Consider the following 22,886-nt stretch of genomic DNA (forward strand, 5'->3'; position numbering starts at 1 on the left):
ACACATAGCTAGCTCCTTTTCCTATGATCCACCAGCCCTTACAGTGGAGTGCAGAATGTCTCCTGGTTTAATGTAATATTCCAGAGGAGACAACACTTTCTGCTTTAGTCGTCTCTTAGTCTTCCTTGGGCATCTTAGCTTGATTATTGTGAATCTGCTGGAATTAGAAGTTTGCATGGTATCTTTATGTTGGTCAAAATCCTAGAATTCAAGGCACAGACACTTTTTAAAAGCTGTTAGACATTTTCAAATTATAATCCTTTCCTCTCTTTACAGAGTAGTGAAAGCATGTAGAAATTGTTTTGGTTTTTTCCTCATCATAATATCTAAGCATTAACTACAGTAAAGCCATTAATTATTCCTGATTTGAAATTGTATTTAAAAGCAGACAGTTGAGCAGACTGACCCCTAAAATGCATTTCCCTCTTTTTTGTAGTATTTCAGAGGTTTCCCCAGTGGATATATTATAATTTATGCATGTGTTCCTTGCGGGTTACATTTGGAACTGAAGAGTGTTGTGCACATTGTAAGGAGGCTTGCTGAAATTTTAGTGCTGTGGAGGTTGATCTTAAAAATTCTCCTGTCCAAGGTATTCATCCCAACATCCAGGTTAACAGAGTTACTCATTATTCATGTGTCCCTGTAAAATGCTGCCCACACTTGCAACAAAGTAGACACCCAATCTTCAGGACTGATTTCTGCATTCAATTAGGTTACATGATTAGAGGGATCTGTGCTTTTCACTGAGAAAAAGACATTCAGCAAATAAGAAAACATGGATTGCTTCACATATTGGGTAAGGTGCAGTTATATTTAAACATTTATACTGAGTATGCAGAATAAATTTCCATTTCCTGGAGATCATCTGAAAGTACCAGAGGAAATGTTTCTTGTGCATTGTATTATATATTGTATACAAAGTCTTTTAGATGCATTGAGTGCTTGTTGTCAGAACCTAAATTAGGGTGGCTGTATTTGAACAACTAGTTTCTGTTGAATGAGACAGGAGCTGGACAGAAGAAATTCCGTGTTCTTACAGCAAGGGCCAGCAGCCTGTGGCAGTCTGTCATCACACGGGGCTACCAACACGGGGCCCAACTCAGATGGCATGAGACACCACACCAGCAGTAGTGTTCAGTGTTCACAGTCCAGGGCACAGGCAGTCGAGACAGAGGATTTCACATGTCATTTCCTGGGTTATTTTGCAAAGAGAAAGGTAGTAAGATACCAAGGCTTTAAATCCTGCACTAGCAGTGCTGGCTTAGGGATTGCTTCTGTGCAACTTGGAAATCTCAGCTCACAGCTGGAGAAGGCAGTTACCTCTGGGCAGTAAGGATCCTGGGCCAGCCCTGCCTCATTCTTCTCCCTCCCCACCTCAGCTGGGGCTTTCTTCTCCAGCACCAACTTGTACTCCCAGTGACACCCTGCTGCAGGAGCTTTCACCATCCTCACTTCGACATGCTGCGCTATCTTCTCATTCTGCACCATCCTGAGCAATGCAGGTGTCAGCCAGAGCTGCCTGTGCTGGGTCAAGTGGAAGCAGGGACTGGCTGAAGGTGCCTCCATGTCCTCTGTGTGGGAAGGGCATATCCAGTTGGTGTGGGATCGTCCATGTCCCCACCTGCTGAGGCATGTGCAATACTCAGAGATGTGGCTCTGTAGAGCACAGGCAGCCCAAGACAATTTCTGAACCCTCCTGCTTCTCCCACAGTCACACTGGCTGTGCTGCTGTCAGGGCTTCCCACACCTCTTGCTCTGTCTGGAACTTCAGCCACCAACGTTTTAACACCTGACCTTTGGGTCAAGGGTTATATTTTGCAAGTTACCCTCAGTGTCAGACCACATTAGGGATTGCTTTACATCCGTTTTCTCTAAGCTGTGTTTTTCCTCCTTAAAGATTCCAGAGTGATGGCTGCAGTTAATCATTCTGAGTGCCACGTGGCACTCGTGAGCTCTGAAACATACCTGCCATGGCCTATTGCACTGACTGGGGAGAGGAGAAATGAGGGACCAGTCACTTACACTGTCGAAAGGAAAGCAACAGTGCAAAGCCACGATTCAGCTGTTTGGCAGAACAGGCTCTGATGTGCTGTTCTTTTATGATCTGGCAGAACATTAGCCCTACATATAACACCTGAGGCTGGGGAATGGAATGGAATGCGTGTGTTTTTGCCAAACTTAACTTTGTCAGCCTTCAAAAAATCACTGTCTTCAGAGAGCTCTGAATTCTGCCAAACCAGCAAGCTTGAGTTGGCTAGAGAACACACTGCATGAGAAAATGGGATATTCCATCTCAGACTAATCTTATTTCCCCCATCTATATCGAACAATGGAAACATTCAGTGCAGAATTCTTCACCACGAAGAGCTCATGGAATAAGAAAGCATTGAGACTTTTTACTCATTTCCCTACCTGGAAGTTTTATGGGATAGTGTATAAGTTAAAGCTCCTCAGAGGCAGCTGTAGCTTATACTCTGGTATTTACGCAGAATTTTGTGCAACCATTTTCTACAGCATTCAGTAAAGTAAGTCAGGTAACCATGTATCACATGGTACATGCAGCACCTCAGGGAATTCGTGTAGAGACACACAGTGACCTCCACCAGGAGAGCTGTGTGTATGTGCTGGGTGATTTGGGAGTTTTCAATTGCATGTTTTCACCCAGATTTTCCTTCAGCAGATCTCCTGCTCTTTGTATTTAAAGTGCCTTAATTGCAGGTACAAGACTGAGAAGCAAGAGCTCTGGTTAGGTGGACAGTGGGCTCTGAAAGAGTCCCATAACTCCCCAGCCAACATTTCATGCCCTCTCTTGAAGGCCAGTCCTGTGCTAATTCTGTGAACAATGAGCTGTGTGTTCACAGCATTGAAGTGTGCCTCACACACTTCTGTCTCCCCAGAGCAGTTGACCAAGAGATCTCTTGACATAGTAGGAATAACTCTGTGAAAAATGTATGGATATATGGTATTTCCCAATTACTATGGTAAAGTACCAGGAATTTTTTTTCACCTTCAACTTGCTTTGAATTGAGGTTTTATTTCTCTTGCCAAGAATTTTATCTCCAGAGCATATGGAGGCTAAAACACAGTTTTCAGCCTGCAAGTCAAAGGGTACCAGTATCAACACTGGGAAACAAACAGACCCAAGAGAAGGGCAGGGCTGGAGGAGCCGCAAACCCAGGGAAGAGCTCTGACATTTGCTGTGCTCTCAGAGCACTTCAGCTTCTCTGCCTCTGTTTTTGAAGAGCTTGGGCTGAAAGCTGCTGCCTGTGAGTGCACAGCAGCATCACTAATGATGTTCAGGACCATTGTGGTCAGCCTTTCTCTAAGAGCAAGAGAAATACCCTAAGTGCTTCTTTCTTCTTCCCAGTGCTGGTTGCCATTTCACATAATGGCAAATATCATCCTATCTATTAATCTCTAAATTATAAAGGAAGTTCTAAATTATAAAGGACTTCTTACCTTGTACAGTATGTAACTGGTCATGGTGAGAGTAACAGCTAATGTTTTCTTGTTCTGCACAAATCATTTTTAGTGTTTGGTATACAAAGTTCCAGGCTTCAGGGAATGCCAGGTTCACAGTGCCCCCTCTAGCCATTAATACTTCCTTCCAAAATTTATTATTCTTTAATCTTTCCCATAACATATGAATTAGAGTCCCTAGTGGAAATTCCTCATTTTCCTGCATATATCATTTCAGGTTTTGAAATTCTACAGTACTGCCATAAGTGTAAGATTAATATGCCACCCTTCTATTCCTTTGAGCAAGAACCGGAACTTCACATTGCCACAAACCTTTTTTTAACTGTTCTGAGTGAAATTTCCATTTTTATGGGGTTAGCAGTAAGTCTCTTGCTTTGGGGGACTGCTGCAATTTATGATCATGCTTTAGGGAAAACTAAAGCTTGCCCTCCCCATAGGTACTCACTGTTTTGTAAGTGAAGAAAGTAGGATATTGGGAGAGGAACATGAAAAATTCTGGAGCTTCAGAGGGCTTCCCTTAAGATTATTCATAAGTTGTCTGAGAAGGCAAAGCAGGGAACTGGAAAGGATTTTGTCAGTTGTTCCTTGCAAGGCAGTCTGAGCTGGTTGGATGCTTTTAAACTCTAAGCCAGTTCCTTTGGTGATCATCTGTTAGTGCTCTAAGAGAACCCTGTTAGTGCAAAACAATAGATAAAAAATAGTTTATGGTTATTTTCAAATGCTGAAATGTATCTACTTTGAAGTCTACTCCTGGAAATCTTAAGTATCTTAAGTGCATGCCACTTCAACTTGGCTTCTCTCTAGGTGCCTCTTTCAGGCTTTGTGGTTCCCTGTGCACTGACCATCCAGGCAGGAATCAAAGGAATTAAACCTTAAGCAACACTTAGAGAAATGTGTGTGCAGTTAGTGGAGTTAGGCTCTTGTATTTCATAGTCACCAAATGGGTGGGGTAGAAACTGCTCACTCCCAGAAGGGCTGAGCCTACAGTCACGCCTGTGAGGTTGAAGTTGTCTCTCATCATTAATGTGAAGATGTGTGAAGACATTGCTGACAGGTAAAGGAACACAGAACTGGAATGTTTTCCACTGTCTAAGCATGCAGTCCTTTCATAATGATCCCTTTCATAAGCAGATGGTGCTTCCTGTGACAGCAGTGATGTGTTCTGCCCTCTGCCGCCATTCCAGCAGCTTGGTTTCTAAAGTATTAGAAGTCTTTTCCTAATTCTCAGATTACATTTGTTGCCAGTTTATAACAGTTTGTTCTTGAATCCTTTTGCTTAATTTATTCTTGTCTTGATGGTTGTTTTGGTGGCAGCCATATTCTTCCTTAGCCTTTTTATTTTAGACTCAGCAGATGTTGCTGTTTCACAGAAGCAGACCCAAGTTCCTCTGAGTCTGCTTCAGGCTGACTGTAACGAGCCAACTCAGATGTGGATCTGCTGATCCATACTCATTGAGAACAAGGTTGGAAAGAGCACTGAGAATCCCCAGGCCATCCTGTGCCCACAGCCACGCTGACACAGAGCTGTGCTGCATCCCAGCCATGCTCAAGTCAGCTCACAGTGCTCTTGCTGCATCATCTGCTCAAGTGAGGCCCAAAGCCCCCCATTTGTTGTCAGGATTTTGAGTTTCTGTCCCAGTAGCATCTGCTGATAATAGAGCTTGTTCCATATCCCAGATTTCTTTTTGCACAATGACTTAGACCACAGGTTGATTTCTTACTTAGAACCAGGCTGAAGCTGTTGCTCTGTTTTCTCTGCAAGCTGCCTTTACAGTTGCTCTCAAGATGGAATATCCATGTGCTCAGGCATCCATCCAGCCTCTACAGGGACTGGATGTGTATGTGAATTAACAGTGGTGTGAGTACTGCAGCTTGTGCTAATGTGGCAATCTGTTTTCAAACCAAAAGCAGGGGAAGTCTCCTGGAAAGTGCCAGCTGGCTACTCCTGGTTCCTGTTGAAACAGATGAAAGACCTGCCTCTTTAGAAACCTCCTAGTAAAGATTGTTTTCTGGAGGGAAGTTGGGGTAAGACATTACTCTGAGGACCCACTTCCTCAGTGGGAGGCTGCACAGCAGAAAAAATAACTTCCAGTTCAGAAAATTCAGCTTGGAGAGACAGAAGGCAGTACAACCAATAGCAATAAAAATATGAAATAAAACACTCTAATAATGAAATATTTCAAACAAAACCACCTTTTTAAGGCCTTTTCTTGTATGCAGGGGAGTTGCAGATCATTCACTGAAGGCACTGATGAAACAACTAAAAATCGCTGTTGAGGCATTATAGAGCTGAAAGAGATCTGCCTTGGGTAGAATGTCATTTATATGTTTCACCAAATTTATTAGGTTTTTATGGGGCCAAGAGAGAGAGATTGCGATGTTGTCTCTCGGGTCAGATGAGATTATATGGCACTGTACTCTAAATAGTTTATTACTCCCTGAACCATTGCAGTGTGTGTTTTGAGTCCTACAGGAAAAGAACAAGCAGATAACTTGGAAACCTTCATCAGACAAAATCCAGTGGGTTGTCAGACAGATCCTGACTGAGAACCACATGTTTTTTCAATAACAGGGATTTGGGCAGCAGGCAAAAGAGATGGGACTGCAGTGAACAGCCTTGCAGGAGTGGTTGGTTACAGTGCCAGGGGAGGTTGGGTTTATGTGAGATAGGTCAGAGTCTCAGCAGCCTTCCCAGTCAGATATTCCTTTCTGTGGAGTGAAAGCGCCGATCATGTTGGAGTCGGCCTCACTGTCCATTTGTGGTCTCTGCTGCCTCACCTCTTGGAGCTGTCAGCCCACACTGCTTGAGCAAACACTGCTCATGGATCACAGAGAACAGCCTGTTCTGCTCCTTCCTTCTCCTGCTCAGCAGAACTCAGCTGAATTCCTCCACAGTGCTGCTGTGGATCTCACTGCCTCCCATACTTCCACTTTGCAGGGAAGATTGTAGATCCATCCTTGTTTGCCACAGGTTTTCACATGGAGAAGAGCTGCCTCACTCTCCCCATTCTGCCTTCTCAGCTCACACCTTTTGGATCTTCATGACTAAATTTCCTGTCATCCAGATTTCCTTGGGGTCATTTGTATGGGTGGATGTGGCACAGAGGGACATGGCTTAGTGGTGGGCTTGGCAGTGTTAGGTTTACTGGTGGACTCAATCTTAAAGGCCTTTTCCAAGAGAAAAGTTTCTATGATTCCTGCTGGTACATGTAGCAACAGGATCCCAGTCACCATCCACAGACATTTTCCTAAGATTGCTGTTTTCATGGGGATTAAGAGGGAAATGCTTTTCCTTTCTACTTACTGCCAGTTTTTTAGTTTGATATAAATACCATATGGGCATCCTTATAGCTAAAGATGCAAAGTCTGTCTTCTGGAAAAGGAAGTGGAAGTTAACATTTCTGTATATTGGAGGAGATGGATTTATTTCTAGGAAAGGAGAAAAATTAAATCTGGGTCCTGAAAATTGCAAGGTGATAGAAATAAATTTTTTTTTTAAAGTTTCTAAAAACCCCATGGAAATTTTGAAGAATTAAGTATTTCTTAAGACAACTCCCTTTCTGCAGCTGAAAACACTGTGTAGAATGTAAATAATACAAGTGCTCTGCCCCTCTTGTAAAAGCTGCTCTTCCCTGCTTGCTCCTACAAACTTCCCATGTGCCACAAGCCGATCCTGATCCCATGGGATTCCCACTCCAAGCAGGGACTTAATCTTGGAATCCCCACAAGCACTTCAGCAGTGTTCTGTGTTACTGTGCACAACTGTGGCTTTGTGGGTACATTTTATATGCACACATAGGTGCTTTCAGTTGTGTATTTGTTGCACTCTTTGGAACTCCTTTTTTTTCAGCAATGTAGAATATAATGGGAGGTAACTGGAATTGTTTATAACCTTCAATGCCCAAAGCAGCTGAGACTCCCATATGACTCAGATGAGTTTGTTAATTGTCAGTTTGCTTTAATGTAATGATTCAGAAACGTAATCTGTTGTTGAAGTATTTATTCTGCTACTGTTATTTCATTACTCTTTATTGGTTTTTATTCATAAGAAACTACTCATGGTTAAATATGTGTTTTATATTTACATACACATGCACATATGGATATATTTCTACATATATATTTAATTTATAGCTAAAAGATAAGCAGTGGTAAGCAATGACATTAATAAGGCCATCACAGAAGAGCATTAAAGTAGGCAGCTGGGAGCTCCCCCAGTCTTGTGTGCAAGTGGCCACACACAGGGCCAGGCCAGTCCAGAATTCTCCTCACAGCTCAAAAGGAGCAGGGGCAGTGCATTACTGGAGTTCCTCTGCAGGTGTTTGGCATTGTCCACTGCTGACATAAAGAGCAGCCTGGTTCTCCTTGCTAACTTGAACACAATGGATGGGTTTGGGAACAGTGCCCTGGTACATTCTGTCAGCTGTCAGACAGGTGGCAGGGCAGCAAATGTGTGCAGTCCTAAAGAAGCCTTGATTTGAGCCTTGTCTTTAAGACATGAAAAGAGAGTGAGTAACTTTTCCAGCTGTTTTCTGTCTTTGATGCAAAGTGTCTTGGCATTTGGAGAGACTGTACTGGGAGCACCCAGTTTGTGGCTTTTGCCAGGTGACGAGGAGGGTGACCCTCGTCCAGCCAGGGTGCTGTGCTGTTTTCCTCGTTTGTCTGCTTAGAACTGAACTCCAAGTTCAAGATGCTGAAAATGCCCTACCAGAAGTACAGCTACACAGGTATCCTCTGAAGGTTCCATGCCTGAACCAGAACCTGTGTCTGTACAGCTGGCAGGTTTGGTGGCACTGAGAGTATCAATTATGCATGATTGAAATGAAGTGTATTTTAGTAGCAGATAGCTGAAAAGCCTTGCAATGTATTCCTAATTCAGCGGCATCGCCTTGAGCTACTCTGAGGCTTCTTTTTTAAACTCAGACATTAGCACAAAGCACACCTCTGACTGCAGGCATTTAAAGATCAACAAGGGCCGAAAAAGCTTTTAAGATCCAATGAAACCAGGAAAACAACCACGTTGCCTTTCAGTGTCAGGTTAGATTGCCTTCTTATGAGTGCAGCTATTTCAGGTACAGAGTGCTTGGTGGTTTGGGTTTTGTTGTGTGAGGAAAGTGTTCCCCAGAAAACATCTGTTTCTTTCACCTGCAAACCGCAATGTGCTGTGATGAGGCAGGACTGTAGCCACAGAGGCCCAGGGGGACGAAGGAAATCTGGCTCAAAGGGATGAGCATGGGTTTCTGAAACATGGTATCAAAAAGAGCACTTAAAAGGAGAGAATGCTTTTAGAGCACAGATACACCGCAAACTGGGCAGGTCAGGTTGCTTGGAAGCCTGACATTCTGGAGGCCTGCCGATACTGTTTCTTAGCAGCAGTGTTTGCCTTCGGCTCAGAACAAGAGAATTTAATCTTCTTTTTCCACAACAGTGAAATGTTCAGCTTTTCCATAAGATAATAGTAAATTCCCTTGTCATCTGCAGCATCTAAAATCTATCCATGCAGTAGAGCTGTTGCTTTCCCTTCTGTGGTCACATCTTCATTTTTAACTTGCTGTTGTTGAAGTTCAGGTGTAGCTCTCCTGCATGTACTACAAGTTAAGTACTACACCCTTGATTTGTAGAACACTTTATAGTAGGTTTTAAGCCAACAAATAGTGTAATGTTAACATTTTGCTGTATATTTATATGCATGTGTTACATACACCAAAATAACTCTTCATTCATTTGAAATGGAAAAAAAAAGACATCTTAGAAGGTAGGGAATTACACATTAAAATCATACGTGGTGTCTCCCTTTCTTCTGTGGGGAAGGAGGTGACTTGGGGATGTCAGTGTACAGCAGGAATAAGTCTGCCTGTGCTGGTGCCCTCGGTTCAGCCTGTCAGGATAAATACAAGGTTTTTTCTGTGTGCCCTGTGTAGGAGGGGAGGGCCCTGCTGACCAGGGAAAGGCCAGTGTTATGTTTGTCTCTACAGCAGCAAGGGGACAGGCCTGGGGAACTGGCCAGCCCCGCATCAGCCTCTGAAAAGATCACAGAGCACCTTTCCTTTGGAGCCCAAAATGCCTCATCTCCAGGCTGGTGCGCTAAAGGACTGTGACAAAGGATAATCCAATCCCTGTGTTGGCTGCAGCCACAGCGTGGATGGGGGTATAATGCATTGTGGCCTAAAAATCCAGAGCAGGTGGCTCTGGGCATGCAGGGAGAGGAAGGCCTGCCATGGGGTGGGATTCAGCCATTTAATTAAATAAATGGTCTTCTAAGGGCTGCCTTTTTGATCTTTCAGAGGATGACATGAATAATTACATCAGTCGATACTACAATGAGCCCAGCAGTGGTAAGTGTTGCTTGAAAACACAAACATGAGTGGTATTTTTGCATTGCATTGTGTGCTGTAAACCAGACAACACTGAGCAGTGGTGTAGATCTGTCCTGGAAGTGAAACCCACCACAGAGTCTCTGGGTTTGGTCTATGGAAGGGTGTGCTAACAGTAATTCTTCTGAAAGTTGAAGGGCCCCAAGTTTGCTCTTGCTGATGGCACTCAAGATGGTTTGGAGATGTGGGAGAGGTTAATTCCCTGTAGCTGGGTTGTCCAGCCCACAGAGCAGTTCAAATGGATCTGAAAATGAACAGCACGGACAAAACAAATGAAGAGAAAAAAAGTGGGGAGACAGCTTAGCCCAGCACCACGCTGGGAACCTTTCAGAAAGGTTAAACTGAATGGTGGGAAACCTCAGCAGCAGGGCTGTGACCTGAGGGCAGCCTTCAAATGGATGTTCCTGGCAGGCGTCCTGCTTAGCACAGGGGATTCCTGCCTGTGCTGGGGGCTCTGCCCATGGTGGGGGCTCTGCCCAGCCCTGCTGTGCAGCACTGGGGGCTCTGCCCATGGTGGGGGCTCTGCACAGGCCCAGTCCAGCCCAGCATGGGCTGGCCATGCTCTGGCTGCTAGCACAGCAGGGCCAGAGGAGGCTGAGCGAGACATATTAAGGTATGTGTGATTTAGTGTAAACATACAGATATATAGATATAAAGACGTGTGAAAGGCTGTGTCTGTGTACATACCCAGATATTTTATTAAAATGCATATATTAAATATATAAAATATATTATGGAGTGTGAGAGGAGAGATGGTCAGAATATATGTGTATGTATTATAGAAATACATGTGTATGTGTTATAGGAATGAAAATATGTATCTCTGTATAATGTATTAAATATATTTATAATCCTGTATATACATCCACACACATGGAAATAGATTTATATGTAGCCAGAGCTACATAAAACAGAAGAGTTGTGTGTGTGAGTGTCTGGTTGTAAATCCAGCTGGGATCCAGGAGGATCCAGGCAGGCTGGAGAGGTGGGCTCCTGAATTCGCCCGGAGTTCAGCAGGGCCAGGGGAAGGTCCTGGTTCTGTGTCTGGGCACTCCCCAGCACAACACCGGACTGGGACCAAGGGATCAAGAGCAGCCCTGAGGACAAGGACCTGGAGCTCGCTGTGACCTGGCCACGCTTGCCTGCCCTGCTCAGGTGAGCCCCACCTGCAGAGCTTCCCCAGCTCCAGCTGATGTCAGCAGAACGTGGAGCTGCTGCAGCAAGTCCAGAGGAGGCCATGGAGCTGCCTGAGGGCTGGAGCTGCTCTGCTCTGGGGCCAGGCTGGGAGAGCTGCTGGGCTGAGGCCAGGCACAGCCTGCACAGAGAGGCCGGGACTGGTCCATCCCTGGCAGTGCCCAAGGCCAGGCTGGATGGGGCTGGAGCACCCTGGGATAATGGAAGGTGTCATGGCAGGGGTGGGACTGGATGGGCTGGAAGGTCCCTCCCAAGCCAAACCATTTTGTGACTCTAGGAATACATGGATATTGTACTGTGTATATGTACATTGTGTCATATATGTATGGGGGGAGATACATATGCTTGGTAAAGACAGCTTCTGTATATCCGTTTATAGATTAGTATATGTGCATATGAATACATCTACAATATGTTCCTATATATTTAAAAATCTGAAAAGGCATTTGTACATGTTTGTGTCTATACATATATATTTTATATGCACTATAAAAATATGTGTGTGTGCATATATAGCTGTAATGTATTATGTATCTATAGCCATATCCATGCATAGAGAAATAAATACTTTATAAAGATAGGACTATGTATCTATACATAGTCTGTATAAAGATACATAAAGTGAGGCATATATGTGTGTATATATATGTCTATCCCATATATATAGGGATATATACATACACATTTACTTATATATAGGTATGCGTGAGAGAAAGTATATTCATATTTTATATTTCTTAGGCAATATAGATCAAGGGTGTGTGAATGGCTATATATATGTATTTAATATGTATCATATGTATGACATATAACATGGATATATCTGTGTGTGTATCGTGTATAGGTATTATATTAGATCCCTATATACAAATTCCCCACACAGACACATACAGAGGGAAAAAAGTATGTCTATATATTTTATTTTAAAACATAATTACATATATTTTAGAAGTGTGTATGACTGTCTGCATATACGTATCTTTTAAATCTGTATTATGCATGTTATTGTGTGTATTTTTATATATAAAAGATATACTTGTTTTATATGAATATATAGGTATATCCTATATCTGTGTGTGTATAAATAAGGCTGTTTATGCATATATATGCAGACATACAAAGACAGGTAAAGATCTGTGTATTACATTGGTATTTTATACATGTATAAATATATGTAAAGATATATATATATAGGGAGAGATATATGTGGGTAGGTATGTGAGAGCCACTTTAAATACATGTATTTAATATTTTATTTTATTATTTATATTTTATATATTAGAAAAAATTGTGTATAGACAGATGTATTATATATAGAATATGTGTACATATGTAGATATATTATGAAGGGGAAATGTAGATATATGCATAGAGACATTCCCTCTATAAATATGGATGTGTATATATAAAGCTGTGTATATGGGTATATAAAATCTCTATGTGTGTGTGAGAGAGAAAGCCTCATATGGATACATATCCATAGACAAATGAATTATACAGAGAGCTGTTTTAAAAATGTACACACATGCACACAGAGGTATACAGTATTGGTTTTATTTGTGTCTGTCTCTCTATATACATCCCCAAGCTATACAGGTCTATATATATAAAGATGTATGGATCTATACATAGGTGTAGGTAAAAAGGAGGGAAAGGTGTGAGGGACCATGTCTGTGCATATACATGTATAGATAATGAGTGTGTGTGTTTACATACAGCAGTGATGTATTTCATATGTATATCCCTGTATATATATTCCACATGTGTCTACAAAGAGACTCATATATATATATGTGTAAGCATTAGAGCTATATACATTGTATACTATAGATGGGGCAGATATATATACATATTCCCCCATCTACATGGATAAATGTAGATACAAAAGAGGGGGGACACCCTGTATATATACCTATGTATTTTATAGAGAGCGAGCGAGCGAGTGTGTGTGTGTGTGTGTAGCGACAGAGAGATACATACACAGGTATATGGTACTGTTTAGATGTATATCCCTGTAATATATATTGAGAGACATTAAAAGGGGGGGGTGTACATACAATTTTGTGTGTATAATTGATGTCATGTATTATGTATTATATATGTATATCCGTATATATGCAGTCCCTGTGTATATAGAGACAAATTTGTACATGTGCGGTATATATGTGTGTGTATGTATGTATGTATATATATATATGTGGGGGGGGGGGTGTTCTATTTAAGGACAGCAGACTGTATTTAAAGGGAGTATTGTGTGTTCCGTGTATCAATGTCCATATGTCTGTATGCTGTATTTTACAGGGGACTCTTCATATATACACACACTGCCTGTATCACTATAGAATGTGTATGATGTGTCTGAGAGACTGTGTGTGTGTATGTATGTATATATGGTGAGCAGGTATATAGAGGCATATCCTATTTACTTACAGATGTGTATGTGTGTGTATATATATATATATATATACACACACATCACTTGATAATAGCCCCCATTATACAGACAGTGATAAAGATATATGTGAGTTTTCAAGTAAAGGTACAATTTAATTTGTATTTTTTTAATATATATTTATACATATATATTATGTACATGCATCTTATAAATATATATAGAGAGAGGTGGGATCTTTTTTATTTAGTAATAATTACATATATTTAAGAGGTGGGCTATGTACTATAGTGAATATATGTGTGTGTGTATATACATATATATATATGTGTGTGTGTGTGTGTGTAAAATACTCTGTATGGAGCTCACGTATGCACATATTGCCCATATCTGTAGGGAGAAATCTAAAGATTATGTGTATGTAAAAGAGAGAGGGGAAGAGAGACTATATTTATACAGCTATGTATTCTATAGAGTATGTATGTGCATGTATATACAGGTGTACAGCACTATTTGTACATTTCTCTCTATATATCCCCTTAATACACATGAAGATCTCTAGAAAGGTGTATGTATGTGTATACACACACACATCTCATTGTCTATGGATAATACCTATTACATATAACATGCATGTGTCTCTGGGTGTGCTTGGGTGTATAGGTATAATGTATATCCCGATATATATGTTGTCCGTGTACATACACACGGTGACAAGTCCGTGCATTTATACAGAAAGGTAAGGCTGTGCATGTGCAAGTGATACTTGTATGGAATCAAAGAGGGGACTATGCAGTGTATTTATAAAATGCCTGCATATTCATAGGTACAGTGTATTATTATGGGGGGACCGTATACTACAGTGTGTGTGTGCATGTATATGTAATGTGTTATATAGACACACACGTACTCCTCATATCTATATGGAGAAATCTATGCAGATTTAGGTTATATATGTATTTAAATTGGGGCAGCTGCATATATATATAGGTGCACATTGTATTATACACAGATGTATATCCCTATATATACATCCCCATAATAAACTTTGCTATAAAAAGTTGTATGTATATATTGTAAAACATGTATGAAGGTTGGGGGTGTCATGTATAGATATAGTGTTATATATGTATTATTTGATACACATTATATATATATATCCCTGTATGTACATTCCAGATTTATATACACACACCAGAAGACATAAGTATTCATACACAAAGGTAAGCATACCTGTATGTAAGTGCATACATTCTATTCAAAGAGGGACAATTATGTTTTCAAAGGTGGGAGGACAACAACTATGTCCTATAGATAGTACATGTATATGTTTTGATATATCTATGCACACATGTACACATACACACACAGATATGTATGTAGAAAATGTCTGTATCGTATGTATAGGTCTAGTGTATTACATATGGGGCTTGTATGTATGTATATGCACAGAGACAGCTCTTCCCCATATCTCTATGGTTAAATCTATATATAAAGATTAGGTATGTATAAAATTAGGTGGGTGAGAGACTGTGTAGATACACCTATGTATTATATATGTGTGTGTCTGTACAGGTATAGAGAGAGGTACGTGGTATTATATATTTTTATATATATATCTCTCTATAGATCCCCATAATGTACTGGGAAAGCTATAAAAAGGGTACATGTATATATGTGTGTATATATATATATATATATATATATATATAGTACATAGATGTATATATACATTAAAAGACTATAAGGGGGGAGGGGATGTTCATGTATAGGTAAAATGTATTCTGCACATCCCTATAACTATGTTTGGAAGCTATACACACACACTGAGAAATCTATGTATTTATATATAAAGGTAAGTACATGTGTGTGAAAGCACAGGTGTGTTCTATTTATAGATAATAATTATATGTATTTAAAGGTGAGATGTATTAATAGTCTCTATATCCTGTGTTATGTAGAATCTCCATGTAGTTTAAGTCTAAAGATGTGTATATAAATAGCTATGTAGGTGTGTTCATGTATAGGTAGGTATCATCTCTTACATATATATCTATCCAATAAATACATATACACATACAGAGAAATATGTATGCATTTCTACAGAAAGGTAAAGGCGTTGTATATATTTTATGTAATGGTAGGTAACTATGTCTTTCAAGGGGGCACTGTATCTTGTGTGTGTATAACAGAAGGTCTGTGTATAATGTATTCTATATGGGCCTCATACAGACAGTTCCTCATCTCTATATATAAAGATCATGTGTACATAAAAGGGGGGGGAGGAGAGACTGCATCTCTACGCTGGTATTTATGTAATAAATGTGTGTGCTCATGTATGTATATTCAGGTATGTGGCATTATGTATAGCTGTGTATCCCTGCCTTAACATCCCCAGTGTATATAGAAGGAGATAGATAAAAGGCATATGTGCATAATTTAAAGATGTCTCGATAGGGTGGGGGTTGTTAATGTGTAGGTAAGTGTGTATCTATTTATGTATATCCCTGTGGGTATATACACACACATACAGAAAAATGAGTACAATATGGGGGATTGTATGCTGTTGTAGCAGTACCTAATTCCAGATATTTAAAGGGAGGGAATATGGCCTATAGGTACTTATTGCCTGTCCATGTACACAGGCACAATGCATACATACATACCCCTTTAGCTATATGACTAAACCTCTAGGTGTTCATGTTTGGGTGTGACTGTATATACACACACATATTTAGGCATACAGTGTAAGTTACAGCTGTGTATCCCTCTACAGCTGCTCCCCCTTGAACAAACAGAGATCGGCATAGAGAAGGCTGTTCCTGTTACTGTATACATAAATATATGAATGCATTAAAGGGGAACTGTGTAGTGTAGTGTGTGTGTGTGTCTCAAATGGCTTTGTGTACATAGATACAGGTACAAAGCATTACACATGAACTTGCTATGGCTCTCTATACACCTCTCTAGCCACTCACCACTGTCCCTGCCCGCATGGGCTCTCAGCTGCTCTGTGCTCTGTCCCTGCAGACAGCGGAGTCCCTGAGGCCGCCATCTGCGTCGTGACCACGGCCGCCATTGACGTGCACCAGCCCAACATCTCCTCGGAGCTGTTCACAGTGGAGGTGCCACTGCACCTGGGCAGCACCGGGACCTCTGCCAGCATCACGTCAGGCAGCGCCTCACGCTCCACTGTCAGCTCGGGTACACGGGGCTGCAGCGAGAGCAGCCAGACCCTGGGCTCGTCCCCAGACTGCAGCACGGCCTGCGAGGAGCCGGCCGAGGCCGGCGCGGGACCACAGCCAGAGCTGGTGCCCACCCGGCAGCGCGTGGCCCACGCTGTGGTGCAGGAGCTGCTCTCGTCCCTGTCAGAAGAAGCCTGCTTGGCGCAGAAGGGGCTGGATCCTGTCAACCTGAAGCTGCCCAGCCCAGCGGGCTCAGTGGGGACCAGCCCCGACCTGGGCCACCGGCTCAGTGTCTACAACCGCAGGAACCAGGAGAGTCTTGATGTCTTCCAGCTCAAGCCACTCCTCGACTGCCCCCAGGGTGCCCCAATGATTGAGGAGAAATATGGGGCCCTGGGGCCCCCAGAGCCACAGCTGGGCAGGGTTCCTGAGGCATAGGGCCAGCCTGGGGGATAGGGACTCCTGTGGGGAACACACTCTCCATGCTGGCCCACGAGGTTACCACAGGTGAGCTGGCAGTGCTGAAGGCAACCTGCGGCATCTCCTGCAATGGCCACCAGCCCAGGGCAAGGCCAGCGGCACTTCTGCTCGCCAGTGTCTGTGGAACGTGACCTCCTGCCCTGCCACCAGCTCTGGGCCAGCTGGGACCTACAGTGGCCATCTGGGAACAATGGACCTTCCAGCAGTTTTAGGCCAATATGGACCCACAGTGCCTGGAGAGACAAACAGACTGTGCCGGCAACACTATGAACCTTTCACCAGTCCAGGGCCAGCAGAGCCCCATAGTGCCCAGGGGCAGGACAGAGCTGCTGGACAGCTTGGGCCCAGCCTGGCTCCCCAGTCAGACCCCCAGCCTGACCCTACCCAGGGGCTGAGCACAGCTGGGAGGGGTGTGGAGATGGGAATAAAAATTGACAGACACATACTGCCTCCTGCCTTGTATTGCTCTTGCCTTCTTCTCTTACCTGTCTTCCCTGTCTTGCTTTCTTCCACCCCACCACTCCACGTGCCATGCAGTTGACCACCAAAAAAAAACCCCAACAAAACCAAAAAACAACCATCCCAACACCACAGTGACCAACCCCACCTCTTTCCAGTAAAATCCTTTATTTGCCCTTACTCCACAGCGCCAGGCCCCATCACCAGCACTCACTTCTTCTTCAGGAGCTCCGTCATCTCTGGCACCGCCTGCAAACACGAGTGCCAGGGTAGTGCATGTTCCCCTCTGACCCCCTCAAACTCACCCCTGTGCAGTTTCCAGCCCTGCAATTATACTGCCCACCCTCCCACCTAGCATACCACTCCAGGGGCTGTGGGTCACCCCAGCTCACAGCACTCCCCACTTCTCTCCTGCTGAATAAAGCCTCTTAATTATTTAAGAGAGCTACATTTCCATTAGGTGGAAATAATGCATTCGTACAAAATTTATTAAGGAAATTGTCTACATCGTGTTTCTTCAGAATGTGACTTTGTCTCTGGCTTACAAAGAGGCCCGTGCTCACCACGGAGCCAGCGGGCATCATTTCAGGAATGGCATTAAGTGCTGGCAGGGCTTCTGCCTGTGCCTCCGTAGAGCCACAACACTCCTGCCACTCACACGTGTGGCCATGCACAGGCAGTGACACACAGGCCCTGGGGCAGGGCTGGCTCACGGCTTGGGGCTCCAGCGGGAACTGCAAGCTCCTCCTGGGCACTGGTCAGTGAGGCAGCAAGCCCAAGCAGAAAAAATCACGCCTCCTGCCAACTCTGTACTTCCAAACTTTATGAAGCTTAAAAATACATGCAGGAACCTATGTGCGGTTATTTCCAAAATGGGTCAACCTCAGGAAACCAGAATCAAGGCAGGCTGGCTGTGACAGCCCCCCCCAATACAACCTACTTGCAGGGATTCAATTTTAAGCATGTAAATCATGACATCAGAAAGCAAATTTTTAAACAACCCAAAGGAAACACCCTCACACAGACATTGTCAACACTCATTAGATTATATTACGTAAGCTCCTGTCAGCTCTTCCAAAGTTATACTGCACATCAAGTTTAGCCTCACCTGAAATAAGTCTGCTACCAGTCCATAGTCTGCCACTTGGAAAATTGGAGCTTCTGGATCCTTGTTAATAGCAACAATGGTCTGCAAGCAAAGTTAAAGCACCATATGAATCTAGATATTGATCATCCTCTGGGGCTGGATTACAGTGCCAGGTCTTAGCCAGGAAACAGGCTATATTCTCTCCAAGCCCCAAGAAACAGATTTATCTGGGTATTTAATATTTTTCCATCTCAAAAACAAACATCTCCCCCTTCCACATATACCACAGTCCCCCTGAAAAAAAAACCAAACCCCTCCCTTCCCTGCTCATCCTACACATCTCTGCCATCCTTTCCCTGTTGAAAAGCTTAGAAAAAAATTACTACAAAGGATTATCTGCGCATTCTAAACTGCACCACTGCAGAACTAACCTGGAGGCAGCAGTTAAAAGCACAGTAAAGCCCTGCCCAGAGGCCTCTCTTCTTAAAATGGGATATGCAGCATTTAGTTTGTCAGTAGAAAACAGCACAACAAATCCCAACACAGTGATCCAGAAAGGGTCTTGGTTTAAACTCTGCCATACAGGTAAATCATCTTGTAACAGCCTGTGAAAACTTCCAGCAAAATAAGCACAGGTGGGTGTCCACATCAAAATCTGCAACAGGATGGGGAGCACTCCACAGAGGGAGGGTAAAGAATCCTGAAGCAAACCCATCAGCTCACAGAAGGAGCCTTATACCAAGCAGGAGCCCAAAGCACAGCACTGGGGCAGTTCTGCCTGCCCGCCTCCACGCTGCCACTGCAGACAATGACTTGGGGCAGTTCCACCCCAACGGGCAGCTGAGGCACTTACCTGCCACACCCAGGGCGCCACACCATGTGTGTTTTACTGCTTCCACTGAAAGTCCAACAAAATTAATAGCTTGGTGAGCATGGGCCTAGTGGCAGTAACTCAAAGAGAAAAGTTTACAAATCCTGTGGTTTTAGGCCCACAGAAATGTTATTTCTTGGTAGGCCATTTGTCCCCTGAGAGTCCCTGTAAAGGACCCCATCAGATGTGCAGGCAGTACCCACAGCAGAGTACTGCCCTTGCCCTCTGGCCAGCTCACAGCCAAGGACCTGCAAGTGCTGCAGCAATGCTGCCCTTGAAATGTTCTCCCCATAGGTTTATTGGTTTTATTTCAGTTACCCTTGTTTGCAAATACAAGCCTCCCCTGACAAGCTGCAGTGCAGGAGGAAAATCCAGGCTGTGATCCCCAAGAATACTGGCCCAGTAAAGACTTTCTCTGACCCTGCTGAGGCCTTGCCATGCCTTGCAGAATTATCCACAGGGGCTGATGCTGAGGCCCAGCCAAGGCCAGCAGTCAGTGACACCACAGGGGCTGCCAGCTCTGTCCTTAGCACAAAAATAATTAACACTAGTTGCTTGCAAAGCTGTCTGATGTTTTGGTTTGGCAGCCCAGCCCTTCCTCTGCCTCCTTTAGCTGAAGTAACTTCAGTGAGATTTGCTTCCCTACCTCATTGCTAACTCAGGTAAGCAGCAAAAGCATCACCTTGCTCACAACAGAACTTTGTGAGTTAAAGCTCTGAATAAGAAAAGATAGGGGAACTCTCATGAGGGAATTAGAAATAAGGAAAAATTCTTTCTCCAGGTCTCCTCAAAAGCTGCATTTTCTACCTTGCTGTAAAAGAACAAATAAATTATACATTTCACTTAGTAGAAAGCATCTGACTGCTTTGGAAAACATATCCTGAAGTGTACAAGTTCACAATGCCAGATTATTCAGAGTGCCGAGAGAGGACAGGAGACGCTCCAGAGAGCTCCCATGGCTGCCTAAGTCTTTTCCATAACTATCCCACCTAAATGCTTTAGCTGAAAGGAAGGCAGAACACATTCCAAATACCAGTAACTAAATCTGAATTTTACAACACTTACACTAAAAAAACGGTGAGATATGGGAGAAATTGAAGGGTTAAATATGCATCTCATATCAACAAATTTAATCTGTCCTTATTTCTTATAGCAGAATACCTCAAAATATCAAACATGCCATTGGAAAAGCCATAAAAGCAGAGGTTTTACTGTTAGGATAGCACTGCTCAATATTTTTCTGTCAAAGGAAATTTTGGCACTTCAAGTCAGAGGTTCCCAGTGTTGCTGGCAGTCTAAACTGAGATAAGGCAGCAGATAAACACAGAGGGCCACATCAAGTCTTATGCAGCTTTCAATACCCAGTTTTCGGCCAGTGGCTGCTACTCATCCCACCTGCCCATCTCCTCACTGACCCAAGGGCACAGCTGGAGACTGAACTCCTCCAAACAAAGCCACTTGTGCCACTGTGGCCCAGCAGTGTCCAGAGGAGCCGAGGTGGCCATGGCAGCAGTGCTGTGCCTGGACTCTCCCCCTGCTGCACTGCAAGCAGGAGACACTGTGGCAACACTGTTCCACTAAAGCCCTTGGGAATACACTGCTACAATTCCCACCTCTCAATAGTGACCTTCACCCCTGCCCATCATTCACCCTTAAAATTTTGAATTTTGGTTGTTTTTTCTCCACTGCATCAACTAATGCTAACACCACTCAAGTCCCTGCTTTTAGAAAGGGTATCATCACCCCCCGCCCCCAAAATATTTAAATAATACATGAGGAAAAAAAAAGGTAAGAAAGCAGAGATCATCCTACCACACAGGCTGGCTTGTGAGGACAATTACCAGTCACAAACTCACTGGTCTGTCACTGGTTAAACACGAGAAACTACCTACAAAGTTTTGCAACCCTTTTCCTCAGCTTTATAAACTATTCAAAGTTGTGGCTTGGTTAAGGTCATTCCCTGAAAATAGAAAAAAAAATACATACCCTTTTAAAAAATTATTGTGGGAGGCAGGACCTCCAGTTTTTGATGTCTGGCATTTGATAGTATCAATCAGCAGCTAACTCTGCTCCTCTTTCCAAACACTGCACTGTGGACCAAACTGGCAATTCCAATTTTGGATTATTTGCTTTGGCAACTAACGAGTTAAACCTTTTAAAGTTTTACTGCCGTTTTATAGCAGGTTTCCATTTGAATGGCTAAATGCAGGAATGTCAGAGACATCTTTTACTTTATGGAATAGTAAGTTCATAATTCAAATTGCACATTGTTATGCATGAATTAATATGTCATAGTCTGGAATAAAGGCAAATGGAACAATTGTATAGAATTCAGGCGTATGTGCTTCGGGTTGGGGTTTTTTTAAACAAAGTCAATTAGCTGCTTCCACTGATCACTTTGGGTTGTAGTGCAAAGGTTCTTCTACTGTGTGAGATGTTTTGGCACAGTATCTGGTTTTTTTGTCAAAAAGTGTTTTAAAGCAGCACAAAAGTAGGAAAACCATCTAAAGCACTGATGCAAAAGCAAGGGAGTCAACTAATTTCCTTCCTCAAAAATCTTTTCTAGTACATCCACCTTTACATACCTTGCTGTCTTTCATTCCAGCCAAGTGTTGGATTGCTCCAGATATTCCTACAGCAATATAAAGTTCCTAGAACAAAACAAGAGAGAGAAATTTTTGGTACCCACACCATAGTCTCAGTAAACTCTCACAAACCTTAATCCAAATCAATTACATGCAGCAGTTTTTGCATTACAGTAGTTTTCAATACTAAAGGCAGCTGACGATGCAATGATGCAATCCTGGGGATGCAATGTGACTGCAAAAGGAGAGTCCCAAAGGAGCATCTGGCAAAGACAGATGAGGGGGGAAAAAAATAAACGAAGTCTGCATCAAAAACATATAACAGTGCTCAGCTGAAGGACAGGGCAATCCATGTTATCCATGACCCTGGAGATTCCCAGTGCAAGTATTAAGCAAGATAACCAACAGATGGATAATGCAGTTGTCCGAAGAGCAAACCAAAACTTTTGTCCAAAGCCCCTCAGAGGCTTTAAGACAGAATGCACAAAGCTGAAATTCGGGTGTTAAACTTTGAAAGGTTTCCTATGGAGCAGGATAAAGCTTTGAGGTACCCAAGTGGGCTGGTGCACTGCACACCTGCATTTTCTGTTCCTTACCCCAACCCTCCATGTCCACATGGCCTGAAGCGTTCCTTCCCCGCTCACTGTCCCCTCCCACACAGGATGAGTACAGAAGGTTACACCAGGTACACCAACATCTTTACACTTTGGGGTTCCCAGTTTCACATCTCCAAAGAGTCTTACATTCAAAAGAGATGAAAATTTATAGGCAAATAAATC

At 43.0% G+C, this 22,886-nt stretch overlaps 2 protein-coding genes across 8 annotated transcripts in view; one reads left to right on the forward strand and one right to left on the reverse strand.

Annotated features, from left to right (window-relative positions):
* The window catches only part of TMEM266 (transmembrane protein 266), a 58,549-nt gene extending 40,996 nt beyond the window's left edge, over positions 1-17,553 (forward strand). For 5 of the 6 annotated variants that reach the window (XM_019293545.2, XM_039557829.1, XM_019293546.2 and 2 more), the window contains 2 exons: positions 9,765-9,815; positions 16,471-17,553. In XM_019293545.2, the coding sequence (XP_019149090.1) occupies positions 9,765-9,815; positions 16,471-17,063 (644 nt within the window). In that variant the 3' untranslated portion in view covers positions 17,064-17,553. Of the gene's footprint in view, positions 1-9,764; positions 9,816-14,619; positions 15,784-16,470 lie in introns of those variants that run through there. The other variant, XM_019293547.2, reaches the window with a different exon arrangement.
* A 146-nt stretch (positions 17,554-17,699) lies between these two features.
* The window catches only part of ETFA (electron transfer flavoprotein subunit alpha), a 39,245-nt gene continuing 34,058 nt past the window's right edge, over positions 17,700-22,886 (reverse strand). For both annotated transcript variants that reach the window (XM_039557831.1, XM_039557832.1), the window contains exons 10-12: positions 22,108-22,173; positions 18,673-18,753; positions 17,700-17,813 (exon numbers count right to left, since the gene is read on the reverse strand). In XM_039557831.1, coding sequence (XP_039413765.1) covers positions 17,775-17,813; positions 18,673-18,753; positions 22,108-22,173 — 186 coding nt within the window. In that variant the 3' untranslated portion in view covers positions 17,700-17,774. The remainder of the gene's footprint in view (positions 17,814-18,672; positions 18,754-22,107; positions 22,174-22,886) is intronic.

This window comes from Corvus cornix, chromosome 10, assembly GCF_000738735.6.
Source record: "Corvus cornix cornix isolate S_Up_H32 chromosome 10, ASM73873v5, whole genome shotgun sequence".
NCBI classification, from domain to species: Eukaryota; Metazoa; Chordata; class Aves; order Passeriformes; family Corvidae; genus Corvus; species Corvus cornix.